This window comes from Euprymna scolopes, chromosome 5 (assembly GCF_053919585.1).
Source record: "Euprymna scolopes isolate OS-2025 chromosome 5, ASM5391958v1, whole genome shotgun sequence".
Taxonomy (NCBI): domain Eukaryota; kingdom Metazoa; phylum Mollusca; class Cephalopoda; order Sepiida; family Sepiolidae; genus Euprymna; species Euprymna scolopes.
In genome coordinates, this window is record NC_136486.1 from 176,582,991 (window position 1) to 176,600,718 (window position 17,728).

The window sequence follows — 17,728 nt, forward strand, 5'->3', positions numbered from 1 at the left end:
ACATCGGTATTCAAATAATGAATACCGAAACGCATCATCTACTGCAAACAATTTGTTATATACGAACATACAATTGGTTGAATAAAGGTTTTATTTATTCCGTCACGACCTGAAAAGGTTGAAATATAGCTGAGTTAGTGACCTATGAACTGTTAAAATTGTTGGAAAGTTGATCACAAAATGAGTAAAACTAACACTTAACCATATATTCAAACATTACCGTGTTTGAATTATATATATATATATATATATATATATATATATGCGGTCTACTGTATACTCTGTCCTGGCAGTCATCTGCACCGACAAAGGTTACCAGTAATAAAAAGTGTGGATGGTTATACACAAAGCCTTCACCACTATAAACAAATCATCTGTGTGCATTTCCGAGCAACTTAGTTGTTGTGGCGGAAGCGCATACGCCGAACTCGACGGGAAAGTCCATTCTTTTATAAAGTCGCATTTCTATAATTTTGTATGTTCACAATTTAATTAATATGTAAAAAAATGCACTGTTTCACAAATTAATGTTCATACTGAAAACGAAAAGAAATCTACATTAAATGAGTATCTCATTTGCATATTGCGTTATAGAAAATCTATTTTTATAATTAGCTCGATGTTATTAATTATTTGTTTTACTAGAATCGATTTCATTGCTCTATTTAGAAATATTGTTTAAAGTTCATTTATTTAATGTAATTTATATTTAATTTATATTTAATCTAATTTATTTTCAATTTTTAATAGCTGACAACAGTTGCGTTTTCAACAGGAAATGACCTTATTGTAACTATGAGAGTTATTTCCCTTTTTAAGTTATAAGAGTTATTTCACGTTCGATCTTCATAGACCAAGATAGACGTGTTTTATGCTTCGCTTAATCCAACATGTAATCATTCTTCGTTACAAGTTAGGATATTCGGTATATGTTAAATGGTATGTGATTAATAAGGCTACGACAACAGCATATTCTTTTCATTGTTTTAACTCGAATGTGTATCCTTTGATATCTTATATGCTTTTATATAGAGTGATGTTATCATAGCCCCGACGCCACCGCGTCGAATCTACTCAAAACAGAATAAATGGCGCACTGCCTCAACTGTAAAACCCAGTTGCGCGCGCGTGGATGTATAAACATCGTTTCAGCTGTGCGTACATTTCCCTTTCTCCACCCACGCAAATTCGGTGGGCTATAAGCGAAACTTCACCCGTTCACGCGGACGTCGTAAGAAGCATCTTACGTCATAAGAATGTTATTCTTTTCACCCAATCGGATTACAAGGAAAACAAATAAAAAAAAAAGTTTTTTTCTGAAGGTCTTTGTGGCGCCGGTTGAAAATGTATGAAAAAGGCATTTTTGCGCTCAAACGAATTAGTCGACACGAGGCATGCTGTAACATCATCATCGACTCCGTCCGCGTGGACGTTAAACATGCGCACGCTCAATAACTTGTTACCCTGATAGGCTTTTTATTTTTACTCTTTTCTACCTCTCCGCTAAAGTAAGTGAGAGACTTTTATATTGTTTAATTCTTCATAAAAAGAACTTTTATTTTCTCCTTCGAAACACCAGAAAGAAATGATTTAATAATTGAGAAGACATTTCCAGCTATACCATAGCTAGAGATCTTGTGAAGTAAACCTTTATGTCATACCCTATCAAAGGCCTTTGCTATGTCAAGAGCAATTGCCCTAGAAAGGTTGCCTCCGTCGAAAGATTCGCTAATCCTATGAGATATAACTGTAAGCATATCTGCCGTAGATCTAGCAGAGATGAATCATGTGTGTCACTAAGAAGGTTATTTTTGTTGTGATGGTTGATTACTTCTGTATTTAACACAGATTCCAGCAACTTACTCATAACACACAGGAGACTTATTGGTCTGTACTGAGAGGGAGATGACTTATCACCTGAATTCTTAAATACAGGGCATACTGATGAGCTCTTCCAGGGAGTCGGAAAGCACTTCTCCTTAAGGCAACGCTTAAACAGTTTCGTAAGTATGGGAGCAAGTTCTGGTTGAAGCTTTTGAGTACTATAATTGGAATACCGTTCAATAACATTCAATTACGTCAGTCACCTTTCACAAAGAAAACAATCCTGTCTGTTCTGTTTATTTATTTACAATTAAAAAAATGTATTTAATTTATCCGTTCGTCTCAACCATCTTTGTTTGATTGTTCAACTCCATTTTTACACTTGATTTTATCATTATTATTTTGAATTTGCGGGATTAACATCGTCACCCGTTAGTCCCGCAACAATGTGGTTCTCGGTTCATTAACTGTGTCTAACTGTGTCGGATATATATTCGAGAGTCAAAACAATGAAAAGAATATACTGTTGTCATAGCCCTAGTGATTAAACCCTTCGCTCGGTAATGTTACGACCAGGCAACGCCGGATATATACAGCTAGCACACACACATGCATGTGTGTGTGTGTGTGTGAGAGAGAGAGAGAAAGAGAGAGAGAAAGAGAGAGAGAGAGAGAGAGAGAGAGAGAGAGAGAGAGAGAGAGAGAGAGAGAGAGATATATGAAACACTCGCAGACGTAATACAGTTAATGATTATTGTTATAGGAGATTACCTCTTCAAAATTGCTATTTATTGCTGTGTCCAGAATGCACTGACAGTGTGTTTTGTACATCATCACGAATGTTTCCACCTGAAAAATATAAGAGAAGCATTTATATACATATATATATATATATACCTAGATGCCCCGTGGCCTACACAAGTGTTATTATTTTTAACAAAATTTACAAAAACAAAAACAACAACTGTTCAACATGCCTCATATTCGCAAAATAAAATTGTTTCAGGATACATTATGATGTCATAATATTGTAAAATAGCACATCCGGGTATTGCCAAATCATTAGAGCAAGAAGATCATTATTATTATTGTGTACATTGAATTAGATTTGTTTTAATGAGAAAAATGCAATTCAATGACAAAAACAATAACAAGAAAGGATTTTAGGTAAATAAAAACAAGTATGTTTTCAGAAAAAGGATAGTGCGTTAATAATAATAATAATAATAATAATAATAATAATAATAATAATAATAATAATAATAATAATAATAATACCTGGATACGTGATGCAGATGTAAGCTGATAGGATTCTTTGCGGACGAGCAAATGACACAATCACAAAAATAGTTTTAATATATACACTGCCGTTAGTTAGAGGGGTTGGAAGTCAGTCGAAGAGGGCAGTTGAGGAAGTGAGTCGAAGAAATTAGGGAGAAGAAGTCGGTGAAGTCAAGATCCAAAATGTGAATCAAAACGTTCGAATTTCCGAAATGTTGACACGGTGTGTGAATCAAAATGTTTTATGAAATGTAACTGTGTATGTCATCTTTCGAATCCCGTCGTTTGAAGCCCCCTCATGTACAAGTATTTGTTATCGATGCTTCCGTTCAGTCTCGAAAGACAAAGGATACCCCCTGTAGGGGTAGCTGCGCGTGTAATTGTGAGTCAAGGGTTGCGCAATCTGCAACCACACCTCTCCTGAATCGGCACTGTTTGAGTCCAGTGGCAAGGAGAAGTACAGGACGACTGGATGAAATGCCGAGATATGCGGAGAGCACATACAGCAGCTGGAAATCCCAAATGGTCACCCATTTAGTACTGAACAGATTCAGCGTTGCTTAACTTCGATGATCCAGCTGGAACCGGTGTGTGAACGTGATTATGCAGAAATATTTGTTATATCTCAAAATAACATGTCGATATGTCCACGTAATCGTTTCAGTCCAAGCAAAATATTATTCATCAATAATTTGAAAACCTCGCTATCTAACAATAATAACCCAATCCCTTTTTATTGTATCCATTTCATTTTCTATTCATTTCAATTATTTACATCATTCCATTCTTTTCACATCTCTTACCATTCCTCTTTTATGTCACACCCTCTTTCTCCCACTATCTAAAAAATTCATACTCAAGTTTGATGAAAATAATACCGTGTATTCGTATTTTTTTATTACATTTTCTCCATTAAAAATTAAAACAATCGGACAATAAATAAAAGCAAAAACCTCGAACAAAAATAAAAACGAAAAACTACAAATCAATCAAAGAAAGAAAAACAAACAACAACAACTTTTTTATGTACAATGGTTGCTATAGTAACGATGTCATGTGTTTATTAAATTATTTTGTTTATGATTCATTCATATTTTTGTCCTTAAAAGTTTATGTGTACTATTGTAAATTATTTATTATGATTTTTTGTACTCACTAAGAGTTCTCACACAGGTCATCATCAGAGATTATTCTTTGATGATGACCTGGTGGTGTCCCCCAGACAACCAGATGTCCAGCACTCTTTATAATGTGAGCAAATGATTTTCCGTTATCGCAACAGTCGCTTGCCATTGTTTTCCTGCTAGCAATGACCATTAACCATCACTGAAATTTAGGTGGAAATACTCCTCCCCAAAATTCCTTTCTTTTTCATACTCATACAATGAAGGTCTGGTTAGTGCTTTCTTTTCTCGGATTTTACATCCTCCTTGACTCGTCACGACTATTTGGTGTAGCACCAGTCAATACCGACACTACCATTTTATGTGAGGTGGGGGTGGGGGGAATAGTTAACTTATAATTTTGCGGTTTCAGTTTTCTTTGCATCAGCAAGGGCGATGACTCCATCATTTTTTTTTTTAAATTACATTTTCACCCCAAACAAGGCACTTGCCACTTTGGTGTAGGGGCTACTATCAGGGGCAACAAATACTGGGGTACTATGTAGGGATTTGGGCAGCAGGATGTCAGTTCACGTTGTACTTGAACTTCTGCACGTCAGTACAGTTTGGGAAGCAGGGACCTGGAATGGAATTCCAGAGTCTAGCGTTTCTGGGGAAGAAACTACTAGAGTAGAAAGATCTTTTACATCTAGGGATCTCTACAGTGTGGGGTTTGATTTAGCAGCCTGTCGGGTTTGTCGAGGGTGTTCACGTTATGGGGGCACAAGTGTCTGCAGTTCATCAGAGCATTCACCATTAAAATACTTGTAGAACAGGCAGAGGGATGCAACGTTTCGTCGATGGGACAGAGGCTGAAGCTTAGATTTCAATACTCTGCACTTAAGAAACGATTTTGTCATTAAAATGTTTCTACTCAACCTTTGAACAAAATGGGGACATTGTTTCACTTGTGAAGAAGCAGAAAAACACCGGATTTAATGTATACTTCAAAAACTTAAATGATTTCATCTATCCATGTGCATACCCAGAAAAGTTTCGCCACACGCTTAAGAACAAAATTAACTTCAGTGGCCGGTTGTTTTATTTTCATTACATGTGCGAATCACCAGGTTACATTAATGCGTTTACTAAAGGTATAGGGAGATTTTTGTTGAAGGTTTCTTCTACATCCGCCGTGTAGTAGAGCTGACATTTATTCAATGTAGTCGGCCTCAACCTCAATCATCGCTTTGATACGAATCCGGAATTGGGAGCATGCCCTTTCCAGAAGCGCCGGCGGGAGCTCGGCGAATACCGGGCGGGTGGCGGCAATCAGGCTGGCTTTGTTGTTGTGGAAGGTGATGTTGATGATGTTCTCAACGTATGACCAAACAAAATCAGCGGATTCAGGTCGGGGTAGGAAGGGGCCAGTGAAAGAAGGGCACACAGTCGTAGCTCTCCTTCTGAAGCCAAGCCTGGGTCTCTTTGGACTTGTAGGCTGGCGCCGAGTCTTGCTGCCATATCCAGGGCCTGCCAGCGCCAACCTGATTGCACCCAGGGATCACCACACTCTTCAGCATATCCAGGTACACTTTGGTGTTGACTTTCAAGCCGACTTCGAAGATGTGGGGTGGCATGATGTGGCCCTCACTTGAAACCAAACCAAAGATCATAACCATGGCCGAAAACTCATCACCCTGGGCACGTCCCTGTTATTTGTGGCAATCCAGTGATGCATTTTGAGGGTGCTGGCAATGGTCCTGTTGTCATAACGCTAGAAAGCACGAATTGTAGAGCGGCGAATCTCAGATCTCGTTCATTGAATGAAAATTGTGTCACTTTCTGTCATGATAAAAGGCTCCTATCACTTTTGGGATTTGTACAAAACTGGCCAACTAGTAGATGGACTGCAACAAAAAAAAAAAAAAAAAAGAAAGAAAAGAAAACCAGTTTTCATCAAAAGGAAATGGAATCATGTCGTCTTTTCTAGGACGATAGTTTTATAGGTTTTTAACCATGTAATTTCGTTGTGTTAAAGATTTAATAGTGTTATGAGATAATAGGACGCTGTTAGTAGATAAGTTATAAGTACTTTCTGACTACCGGATAGAATTTGATTTTATCTTTTTAGTTTTTTTTAGTTTTACTCTTTATTCACCCCAACATTGTACATTGTCACTTGATCGTAATAGGCTACTATGTGGGTATATGCGTACAGGAGCAATATGTGGGGAGTTGAGCAGCAAGATATCTGTTCTTATTACAGTTAAATGGCTGCAGGTTAGTCAGGAAAGTAGACAAAGGGAAGGGACTTCCAAAATCTAGCAAGCCGTTTACTGACATCTAGGGACTTCTACAGTGAAAGGGATAGGAATTTTTTGATTGTCGAGTTAGTCGGGGTAGTTACAGCAAGATGTCTGTTTAAAGTTCTCCATGTTTGTACAGTTAGGGAAGCAGGAAACCGGGAGGGAATTCAAAAAACTAGCAGTGAAGGAAGAAATAATTAGAATAGAAGGCTACCAATATCTAGGCATATTCACAGTGAAGTGGTTGGATTTTGGTGCTTAATGTGTTAGTCGAGTGAATTTATGTCGAGGGTGCATTAGTGCTTCGAGTTCGTCGGAACACATTCCATTAAAGTACTTGTAAAACAGGCACGAGGAGGCAACTCTGAGGCGATTGGACAGGGCTTATAGTTTGGTTGATAGTGCAGGACCTATTAGATTAGAAACTTTGTTTTAGAGCCTGCTTAAGAGTGAGTGATAATAGTTCATGCATAGCCGCATGGTGGCTCTGTAGAGATATACCATACTATCAGGTGCGAATAGTTTTCTAGTAGAGTAAAGGGAGCCTACTTTCTTTACGGTAGAGATCCAAATGATAAGCCGAATCTAATTACGTTAGCTTGTAAATATTTAATAGCTTTATGAATATAAGAGAGCATTTTTAGTAGATACTAGACGTTTTAGACCGTTAAAAAGGGTAAAAGTTATAGCCTGTTGTACTGAGGATGAGTGCTTTATGCCAAATTGACAGTTGAATATGGTTACATTTCTGCTTATTCTTTCATTTAATACTAATCCCTAATTTATCCTAACTGTGTATCGAACGAATACTATAATACTTAGTTCGTGACAACTTATTATAACAAAACTCCATACAAAATTTCAGTCAGACCAGCCCAGTAGTTTTCGAGAAAAGTGGAACGGACAGACAGACAGACAGACAAACAGACAGACAAACAAAAAGAAATATAGTATAGACGACAGTCATTTATTAACTACTATGCAACTACTCGACATAATCTGATTGTATTGTTTAGGAAACAAATGACAACTCGATTTGGAGGCTTGAAAATTTAATGTATTAAATAGAACGGGCTTGCCACTATTCTTTAATTAACAAAATATGAAACAAATATTAACTTTTAAAAGAAAAAACAAAATAAAGTAGAAAAATCTACGACGATAAAACCGGCCTTGATGTTGCGTTATTACCTTGAGTTAATCAATCAGACGAGTAACTGGTGGTTGTTTTTATTTGGCTGTGTGTCGTAGATATGACCAATATGGCGGAAAGAGGAAATCCGACTGTTCAGTCAATATGCAATCATTGTTTCGTGTTAAAGCTTAGTTTTTTTCTTGATTATTCTCCTCTCCTTTACTTGTTGGTTGGAAATCGAAGGGTTTATTCATTGGCGGAGAGGCGTTGGACGCGTCGTCCAGATATCGTGAAAATGGACATGAAGTACTGATAGGCTGTTCGCTTTGATAGGGTCTTATCTCGTCCGGGTTTTGTTATCCAAGCGGACACAATTGATAAATACTGAGCAATACTGAATGCGAAGTAAATATAATGAACTCTGTTGAAACGAATAATGGCTGTATGTCATGGCGGCTTCATTTTGTATGAAAATAATAAAATCCAATCAAGTAAAAAAAAGAATAATTAAAACTAAATTCAAAAAGAAATCGAACAAAAAAAGGGAAAAACAAAGTGAGATTTTCTCTTATTTTCTTAGCCGGTATAAACAGAAGTAGCATATAGAATTCTGCTTCGTATGCGCTTTAGTCCAATTTTTGGTACGTGTTTTTTTCTTAAATGCCTCTCCCTTTCTTAGTAATATATTGTCCGATTTTGGTGCGTGTTTCAAAAAAGAGTTTTCTCTTTTATAAGTAATATTAACAGGGGAGTATGCAACTAACATCTTTAGTAAGTTCTCATTCTTTGACCCCAAACACTGTAAAAACACAATAAAAATCCAGGGTAATTTTTCGTATTACACCATCCGTTTGCTCACTTTGTATAACTCACTATACACATCGGTAATTACTTTTATATATAAATATTTTAATTATATAGACAAACATTACATAGTCGCTACACTGAACATGCTGATGTTTCAGGCAATTTGTTGGCAAGAAACCAAATGTTCTCGTCAACGACGCAATGAAGCTTATTTGCAACCTGATTTGCATCTGATTCTCAAACATATATATATATATATATATATATATATATATATATATATATATATATATATATATATATATATATAGTGAATAGTAAGTTATAAAATATATATGACTTCCTATAATTTTTTTAATTAAATTTTCACCCCAAACAAGGCACATTGCCACTTTGTTGTAGGGGGCTACTATCGGGGACATAAGCATCAGGGGTACTGTGTAGGACGTTGGGCAGCAAAATGTCGTTTCACGTTGCACTTGAACTTCTGCATGTCAGTGTAGTCGGGGAAGCAGGGACCCGGAAGGGAATTCCAAAGTCTAGCTGTTCTGGGGAAGAAACTACTGGAGTAGAATGCTCTCTTGCATCTAGGGATCTCTACTGTGAAGGGGTGGGATTTAGCTGCTTGTCGGGTTTGTCGGGGGTATTTACGTCGTGGGGGCACAAGTGCTTGCAGTTCGTCAAAGCATTCTCCGTTAACGTACTTGTAGAACAGACAGAGGGATGCAACATTTCGTCGATGGGACAGAGGCTGAAGTTTAGCTGACAGTTCAGGACCTATCAGATTGGCGACTCTCTTTTGAACCTTGTCTAGGAGCGAGAGACTAGTGGCAGATGCACCAGCCCAAATATGACAACAATACTCCATACATAGGCGAATGGTGGCCTTACAGAGGTATAGGATACTTTCAGGCGTTAGTAGCTTTCGTGTATATATATATATATATATATATATATATATATATATATATATATATATATATATATATATACAGTCTGAGCCAAAAGTAGGTGGGAAGTATTTTGAATAGGTTAATATATCAGTTATATTAACGCAATTCTTTATTATAACCCTAACACTAACCCGTCCACCTACCTTTGGATTACTCTGTAGGTATATGTTACAAAAGGTTAGAACAACATCGATCTACCGGACTACTCTCAGCTACTGACATTATCGATATTGTCCTGATTTTTCGTTATACCCGCATAAATAAATATTATATTCTTTTTAAAAAATTCTTTATAACTGGGCTCTTTATTGAGGTTCTCCTCTACTAACCTCACACACACACACACACACACACACACACACACACACACACACACACACACACACACACACACACACACACACATATATATATAGTAAGCAGTAAATTATGAAAATATATCTGCTCTGTAGATAGATGCCTAACGGAGTAAGAAAAATCGGATTTGAAGTCTCGCTAGGAGGATGGTGAAGTACTGCAACACGTTTTTATGGCAGCTCCTGCACATCCTCCAACCATATTGGCTTGCCTTTCCGTCAGACTTTTTCTAAAACGCCGAGATTGGAACACTGGTAACTGGACAAACCTATATCTTCTTATCTCCCTCCCAGGATTGCATCTGGCGAGAAAACTCTAGCTTCAATGCACCAGACTAGATGCAGAACATTATCGTCTCATGGGGGAAAAGATTTATGATCATTAAGCTACACAGAGGCTTCCGGGTTTCATTACCGTAGAAAATCATGGAATTCGTATTATTGGCTATTTTTGTTTATGCATGTGACGTTTTATTGAAGTTAGCTAACCGTTCACGCTCTTTATTATTCTCTGCAATCGATTAATGTTTCCATTAGTCACTGGCAGAGCCTATCTCAAACAAAAGTTTGGCTGACTTTTACTTCCTCTTCCTTTGTTCTGCTTTGTATATGATGACTCACCTTTTTTGTGAACGTGCCAAATTAATAGGTGACCTTATGCTAACACGTTCATATAAAGAAAAAATAATCCATTTTCTGCTTGATAAAACTATGTAAATGAAAAGAAATCTTACCTTACTGTTAAGTTTGCAGGTTGAAACAAATAAAGTAGAAAGCAATACAAGTGACGACTCAACAAACAAAGGTAGATCAAATAAGAAGTGTATTAGGAAAAAGGTATATTTACAGGATATTTACATAATGGTATCAAATAAGAGAGTCTTTGCTGGAGAAACATATCTGCTCTCGGCGGCCTTCGGTGGCTTCTGGTGAACACACACTCAGACTAACTGAGTCTTCCTATTTATATGTAATTACTATCAAATGCATGTGTGCCACCACAACATTTACATAAATCGACACCTCAGCTAGCGATAAATACATTGTGTGGAACATTAAAGAAAATGTCGTAATGTTTCATAGATCCAAATTGAGGTCCGAATGGAACCCACAAATTCAATGGGGAAATTATTTCTCCACAGATGCAAAATCAGGGAAGCATTCCATGAAGATTTGAACAGTTGTTACGTGAAGTTGTAAACAGTGGTTGACTTTTCTTTAAAAATACTTTAAAGAAAATGGAGTAACTAGTTATTGTAAAGTGATACTTTCAGTTGAGTTCACTTTTCTATTTTGTCAGCTTCTTTTGGGGCATCCTATAATAATTACTATGTGGATTGGTTAACACAAATCAATCAATTAATGACCAAGGTGAAGACATAATTCAAATGATCAATTCTAATCTAAAAACTTTCTGAAAGAAAAAAATTCTTTTTAGAAAACAAGAACAGGTGCTCTGAAGATGCGCCCAATTAGTCTGTGCGTTTTGCGCTGAACAATGTGATTTCAAACGAAAGCGTGACTGACCAACCTGAAGTTTGACAGACCAACCGACGATCGAACTTCTCACAGAGATTATCGAAACGCAGAACTGTGGTTTCATCGTTAAAGGTTAAAAACCTTTGATGCAAACTATTTAACGTGACCTTTATTTAACGTTTGTCGCAACCTTTGGTGTAAAATAAAAACAGGAAGAGCGATAAGAAGGCATCGTCGTCGCCATGTTCAGGTTAGGAAACATTCGCTTTTTTTGTCGACATCGCAGGTGCCATCGATATAATGATTAATCTTTCGTCATTCACAGCTTCGTCATCTTACAGCTTACACAACGATTTCTTTGAGCCTCGGGGAGATTATCGTGTCAAATAAACGGATATAGGTAAACTAAGACAGGGCATACTTCGGGAATGAGTCAGATTATCCGATATGAAACACGAGGTCGCTTAAATGAGCCACACACAACTGACGATATCAATCGGTTTGTACTCTATATGTTTAATGGAATCATTCAAGAAAACTATCGACCCAGCCGGAGATCACCGGAGTTTTCAAGAATGTTACCATAACAAAAACGCAGAACACCATTAAAAATGAATAATACCATTAAACATTTAAAGAATGCCATTTAAAAACGCAGAACACCGTTAAAAATGAATAATACCATTAAAAATTTAAAGAATGCCATTAAAAACGCAGGAGAAGTATTTACAACTTGGTTAATTCCATTAATTATTTTCAATCCTTTTGTATTATTCTTCATTTTAAAATTGAAAATCATTTAACGTTATTATTCCTTATCCTTGACTGGGTTTTGATCCTAATAAGTGGTGATTCATCAGTAAAAAATATTATAACATAAAACTGAACCCTCAAACACTATCCTTTCATATGAAACTTTGTAACATGGTGCACATGAGCGCGTGGGGAAATATCAGCAGCAGCAAAGGATGGCTGGTTTGCGAAGGGATTAGCAACAGCAGCGATAGCTGAAAAAGCGGATATGCAAGTAACTCGTTTATTCCTTTTTGCTCGCATATCCTTCGAAGATTAAAAATAAAATCCTCCACAGTAATGTTGGCCCATAATTTTCCCATTCTTTTTTCCTATTAATTATTTTCTCGTGACTTTCCCTACCCTTTCCGGCCTTCTATGTTTCCTATTGTAACCAACTCTTTATATTGATATTTTTTATATTAATACTTTATATTGATATTTTTATATTAATACTTTATATTGATATTTTATATCAATATTTTATATTGATATTTTTATATCAATCCTTTATATTAATATTTTATATCAATCCTATATATTGATATTTTTATATCAATACTTTATATTGATATTTTTATATCAACCCTATATATTGATATTTTTATATCAATATAAAGTATTTATATTTTAATATCAATACTTTACATTGATATTTTTATATCAATATTTATATTGATATTTTATATCAAACTATATTTATATATATTTATATATCAAGCTTTTAGATTGATATTTTTATATCAATATAAAATATTGATATTTTTATATGAATACTTTATATTGATATTTATTTGATCAACATGATTCGAAACAAATACACTGAGGACATTGTCAAGGCTGCTGCATAGGTGGTGTTCTCCCTTTATCGTGCTAGAAAATTACACCGCCAGTAAATGATATTATATCACTACAAAGCCACCATTCGTTCATGCATGGAGTATTGTTGCCACTGTCATAATTCATCTTGTAGACAAAGTATTTAACCTAATAGATTCCGCACTGACAACCAGGATTCATCCCATCGACGATCGTATCATTGTGTCCATGTGCTTGTTTTATTTTTATGAATGTGCGCTGATGACCTTAGTACTTTTGTCCTCTTGACGTACATACGCCTGACTAATTTGACAAGGAGTAGACTCCCACCTCTTCAATGTTGAGGTCCCTCTATGCTGGAAGGCTTTCTATTTTAATGGTTTATTCTCTTGGACTATTAACTTTGGAATTCGTTCCGTTTCTTACTTCTCTAATGGTACTGAAACGCATAAGTTTAAATGCAATGTAAACAGACATCAAAATTTCACAGAATCTCCTTTAGATATTATCCTCAAACGTAACCCATTATCTTCAAGTGGCGCTGTGTATATATAAACACGTTGACACACCGGTTCTTGTTAGATCACTGAAGTTAAGCAACGTCGACCCTGGTCCGTATCAGATGGGTGACCATTTGGTACTGACTAGGCGCTGTATGTAAGAGGATGTGCATACCTCCCTGCAAGAACTGCAAAAACCTGACATTGTCATCTCCATTGATGGGGGATATATATTCGATTGAGGAACGCTTGTGAATTTCGTACTCCCATGAAACTTCCTTCTTTGTAGGAAGTCGGTTCAACTTGCCTTGAGTGAGTGCCGCATCGGTAAGTGGCACTGTGTCTTGTTGGGGGGGGGAGGGAAGAGTAAATAAATAACATCTAATCCTGTCTTTGCTATGATTCTCTAATGTTTCTATATTAGTTCATATCTATTTTGCGACAATCGATATAGTCCTGTTAATATCTACCCCTATAAACATTACACACTGCCTTTCAGGTCGGCACAAATACGCGTGCAAAAGTCTTAAAACAACAGAAGAAAAATCAAGCAAGCGCTTTTCAGCCTTAAAATAGGTCACAGATTTTTCTGTTTAGAGGAAGAAAAAAAAAGAGATTTATTCGTTTTACTCCCACTTTACCCCTTTCAGATACAAACCTTTCAAATCAACAAACCTATTAGTCGGGCGGGTTTTCTACTAGATAAGTAAATGTTTTGTTTGTAGTTGTATTCTTTGTTGTTATATTACGATTTAAAAAAAAAAGATAGATGACGTCATATGCCGTATCAAGATAGTGACGAATGGCTATACTGACTGGTCAAGTATATATATATATATATATATATATATATATATATATATATATATATATATGTGCGTGTGTGTGTGTGTGTGTGTATTCAAATGTTCAGAATGTGAGAGATGATATATATAAATATATAACATACAGATGATATATAATATACAGATGATATATATATAATACACAGATGATATATATATATATATATAATATACATATGCTATATATATATATATATTGTGTGTGTTCATTTAGGCAGCATTCTTACATTTAAACAAGCGCTGTGAAAGACAACAGAGAGCTCCCGTTTGATTATAACTTTTTTTATTTTTTCAAATTTTCTGATAATCTTTTAGTGTGTAGACCGAATCGAAAGAATTAATATGTTCCATGTGTAGTTCGAAGTTTTCCGCAGTGTTGCTTTTCGAAGAAGACATTATCAGGAGGGTTGTGTGAATATTATTGAGAGGAGGGCCTGAAGGTTTTTAATATAGTGGTAGCGGTGAATGCGTGTGAGCTGTGAGTGTTCAGTGTGGGAGAGAGGGGCACCCTGTTCTGTAGTCAGGGCGTGGTCAGATAGTAGGTGGAGGGGTTACGGCAAGAATTTGAGTTCGTTTTCTCTGGATTTGAATATGATTTGATTAAGGGCAAATCTTTGCGTTTAATGTATATAGCTTCAAATATTGTGGTGCATTATTTGTGTGTTGCTGACAAGCATTTCTCTATATAATAAGACAACAAACAAAATATAAAACACAGAAAAAAAACAAGCCTACAGTTTCTGGCAGATAGACGGAGGTAGGATGGAGAATAAAGAGTGAGAATGGGGGAAGAAGAAAGGGTGAAAGTGAGAGGGAAAAGGGGAAGATGCTAAGTTAAAAGTTATGAGTCTACGCTGAAGTGAGAGAATTATAATTAATATTTAACTTATCCAGCGGACAGATAACACGTACAATATTGACGAGACTATTGGAGATATATATACACAAATACATACAAATATACATATAAACAAATATATACATACATATGTACATATCAATACATATTTATATACATAATGCGTACAAAAATACAAATATAAACACATATAAACGTATTAAAAACGGCGCATATAAATATATACGCAAATGCATAAACAAACATAAAAATACGCCAATAAATGAATACGAATAACACGTATTAAAATATAAAAATAATCTATAATAATAAAGGAAGAAGTTTTCAAAATTATAATGAGCTTATACGCGAAGCAATCGGCGAAATTATAATAAATTAATAACAGTCATACGAATACAATAAAATATCAAATAATGAAAAAATAATGGCAAAAATAATGAAAAATAATACAAAAATAATGCAAAAATAATGGAAAAAATAATACAAAAATAATGCAAAAATAATACAAAAATAATACAAAAATAATGGCAAAGATAATGCAAAAACAATGCAATAATAATGCAAAAATAATGCAATAATAATTGTAAAAATGATGCAAAAATAGTATATTAAGGAATATTATGATAACTTGCACGAGCGAATAACGGGTGTACATAAATCTAAAACAATGGCAAAATCGTTAGAAAATGACCCTCAGGCCGTACTGGAATGGGACCGTAAATGGAGTGTAACATATAATGCTAGTCAAACTAAGCTGCTCTCATTTAACAATCACAAGAAACCTCTTCAACCGCTGATATCCATGACAAATAACACCCCACCTGAGAATTCTTTCTTTCAAACTCCTCGAATTAACATTCAGGGGCAATATAAACTGGAACAAATATATTAAGGACATTGCGAAGGTTACTGCAAAGAAGGTGGGTTCCCTCTATCATGCTTGAAGACTACTTACACCTGAGAGTATTCTGTACCTCTACAGGGTGGCCGAAAAATCCCAGGACACTATACATGTATTTTTAATAACACACAGTATTTTTTAATGAAACACACAGAAAACATATATATTCAACAAAACAAGAGAACTTTATTAGAAACAAAGCAGAAAACAACTAGAGTAATTTAGTGGTCAGTATGTTGGCCCTCGTTGTTCTTGCACAATTCCATTCGCCTCCAGGTTCTTTGTGCCATTTTTTTTTAGAGAATTCCTTGATACGCTAGCAAAAGCTGCAATAATCGCATGCTTTAGCTGATCAATGGTTTCGTATCTAATACCAGAAACTTGACCTTTAATTAAACCCCATAATGAGTTGTCTGGACTTTTCGGCCAGTGTCCTGGGACTTTTCGGCCACCCTGTACAAGGCCATCACTCGCCCACACATGGAGTATAGTTTCTCCCTCTTGGATAAGGTCTAAAAAAGAGTATTCAATCTAATAGGTCTGTTTTACAAGGATTTTAACGGAATGTGCTCTGATGAACTCGTCGCACTTGTGTCCTCTCGATGTAGATATACCCGATAAACCCGCTTAGCAACAAAATCACACCCCTTCACACTTGAGGTCCTTAAATGCCAGAAAGATTTCTACTCTAACAATTTTTCTCCTCGAACAGCTAGACTTTGAAATTCCCTTCCTGCTACCTGCTTCCCTGACCGTACTGATATACAAAAGTTTAAATGTAATGTAAACCAACATCTTGTTAATCTTTCCTAGGCATGATCCCAAATAGTAGTCTCTTACATCCAAGGGGCGATGTGCTTTGTTGGGGTGAAATGAGTAAAAGAAAACATTGAATGTTAGAGCAATCTATATATCTAGAAAAGTGAAAGTATCTGTGTGTGTCTGTGTGTCTGTGTACATTTTCCTAACAAATAACTCTGTCAATTTTCGGTCTACAGACTCGAAATTTGGCATAAGGTTGCAGAGAAGAGAAAAGAGCATCGTCTACTAGATTACGAAGTCTGTTTTAAATTCTGTCAAGGTAAGATAGAGTGTTCCGAGCAGCTCCTGCCCAGATGTGGCAAGAGTACTCCATCCTAGGAGGTACGTGGCTCTTATACAGGTAGAGAATTGCATCGGCAGTGAGATCATATCTACTGGAGAAGTAGAGTGATCCAACCATTTTCCCCAGCGACTTTCGTCATCGGATTTGATGCGTGTACTCCATTTCAGATTAGGAGTGAAGATACTTCTATTTTGTCTTTTTTGTTATTTTTTTTATGATTTTGTTCTAGCTGAGGATGAGGCATTCTACAAGATACCAGAAATTCCCCCACTATTTTACACATTCCAACCGAGCGATGTTTTTTTTTCAGATTATAACCGTCTCTTTAAGTGCAATCTTTTGTATATCCCTTGCACTTGATTCACCGGGTATATTTGCAGAGAGTTTCGGAAATTCTTTTTCATGAGTCCAGTTATTCCTATGATTATTAGAATGATGGAGATCTTCCTAAAATTCCAATTTCTTTCATGTCGTACTTAAGACCTTGGTATTTCGCTATCTTTTTCTTCTCATCTCTGTTGAACCCAGCATCAGTGGTGGCACTGAATTTTACTGTTCATGGAACGAAATACGAGTCTTATCTTACCATATTACGATATGTCCCGTAATAGATTCAGCAGATATTAAATTCTGTTTTCATTACGACGAAGTCAAAATTTTATT

General features: G+C 35.9%; 1 protein-coding gene across 1 annotated transcript in view; it reads right to left on the reverse strand.

Annotated features, from left to right (window-relative positions):
- LOC145276667 (DNA-binding protein RFX6-like) overlaps positions 1-17,728 on the reverse strand; it is a 182,393-nt gene that overhangs the window by 75,513 nt on the left and 89,152 nt on the right. Inside the window, exon 7 of the mRNA XM_080127854.1 lies at positions 2,596-2,673. Within this exon, the coding sequence (XP_079983980.1) occupies positions 2,596-2,673 (78 nt within the window). The remainder of the gene's footprint in view (positions 1-2,595; positions 2,674-17,728) is intronic.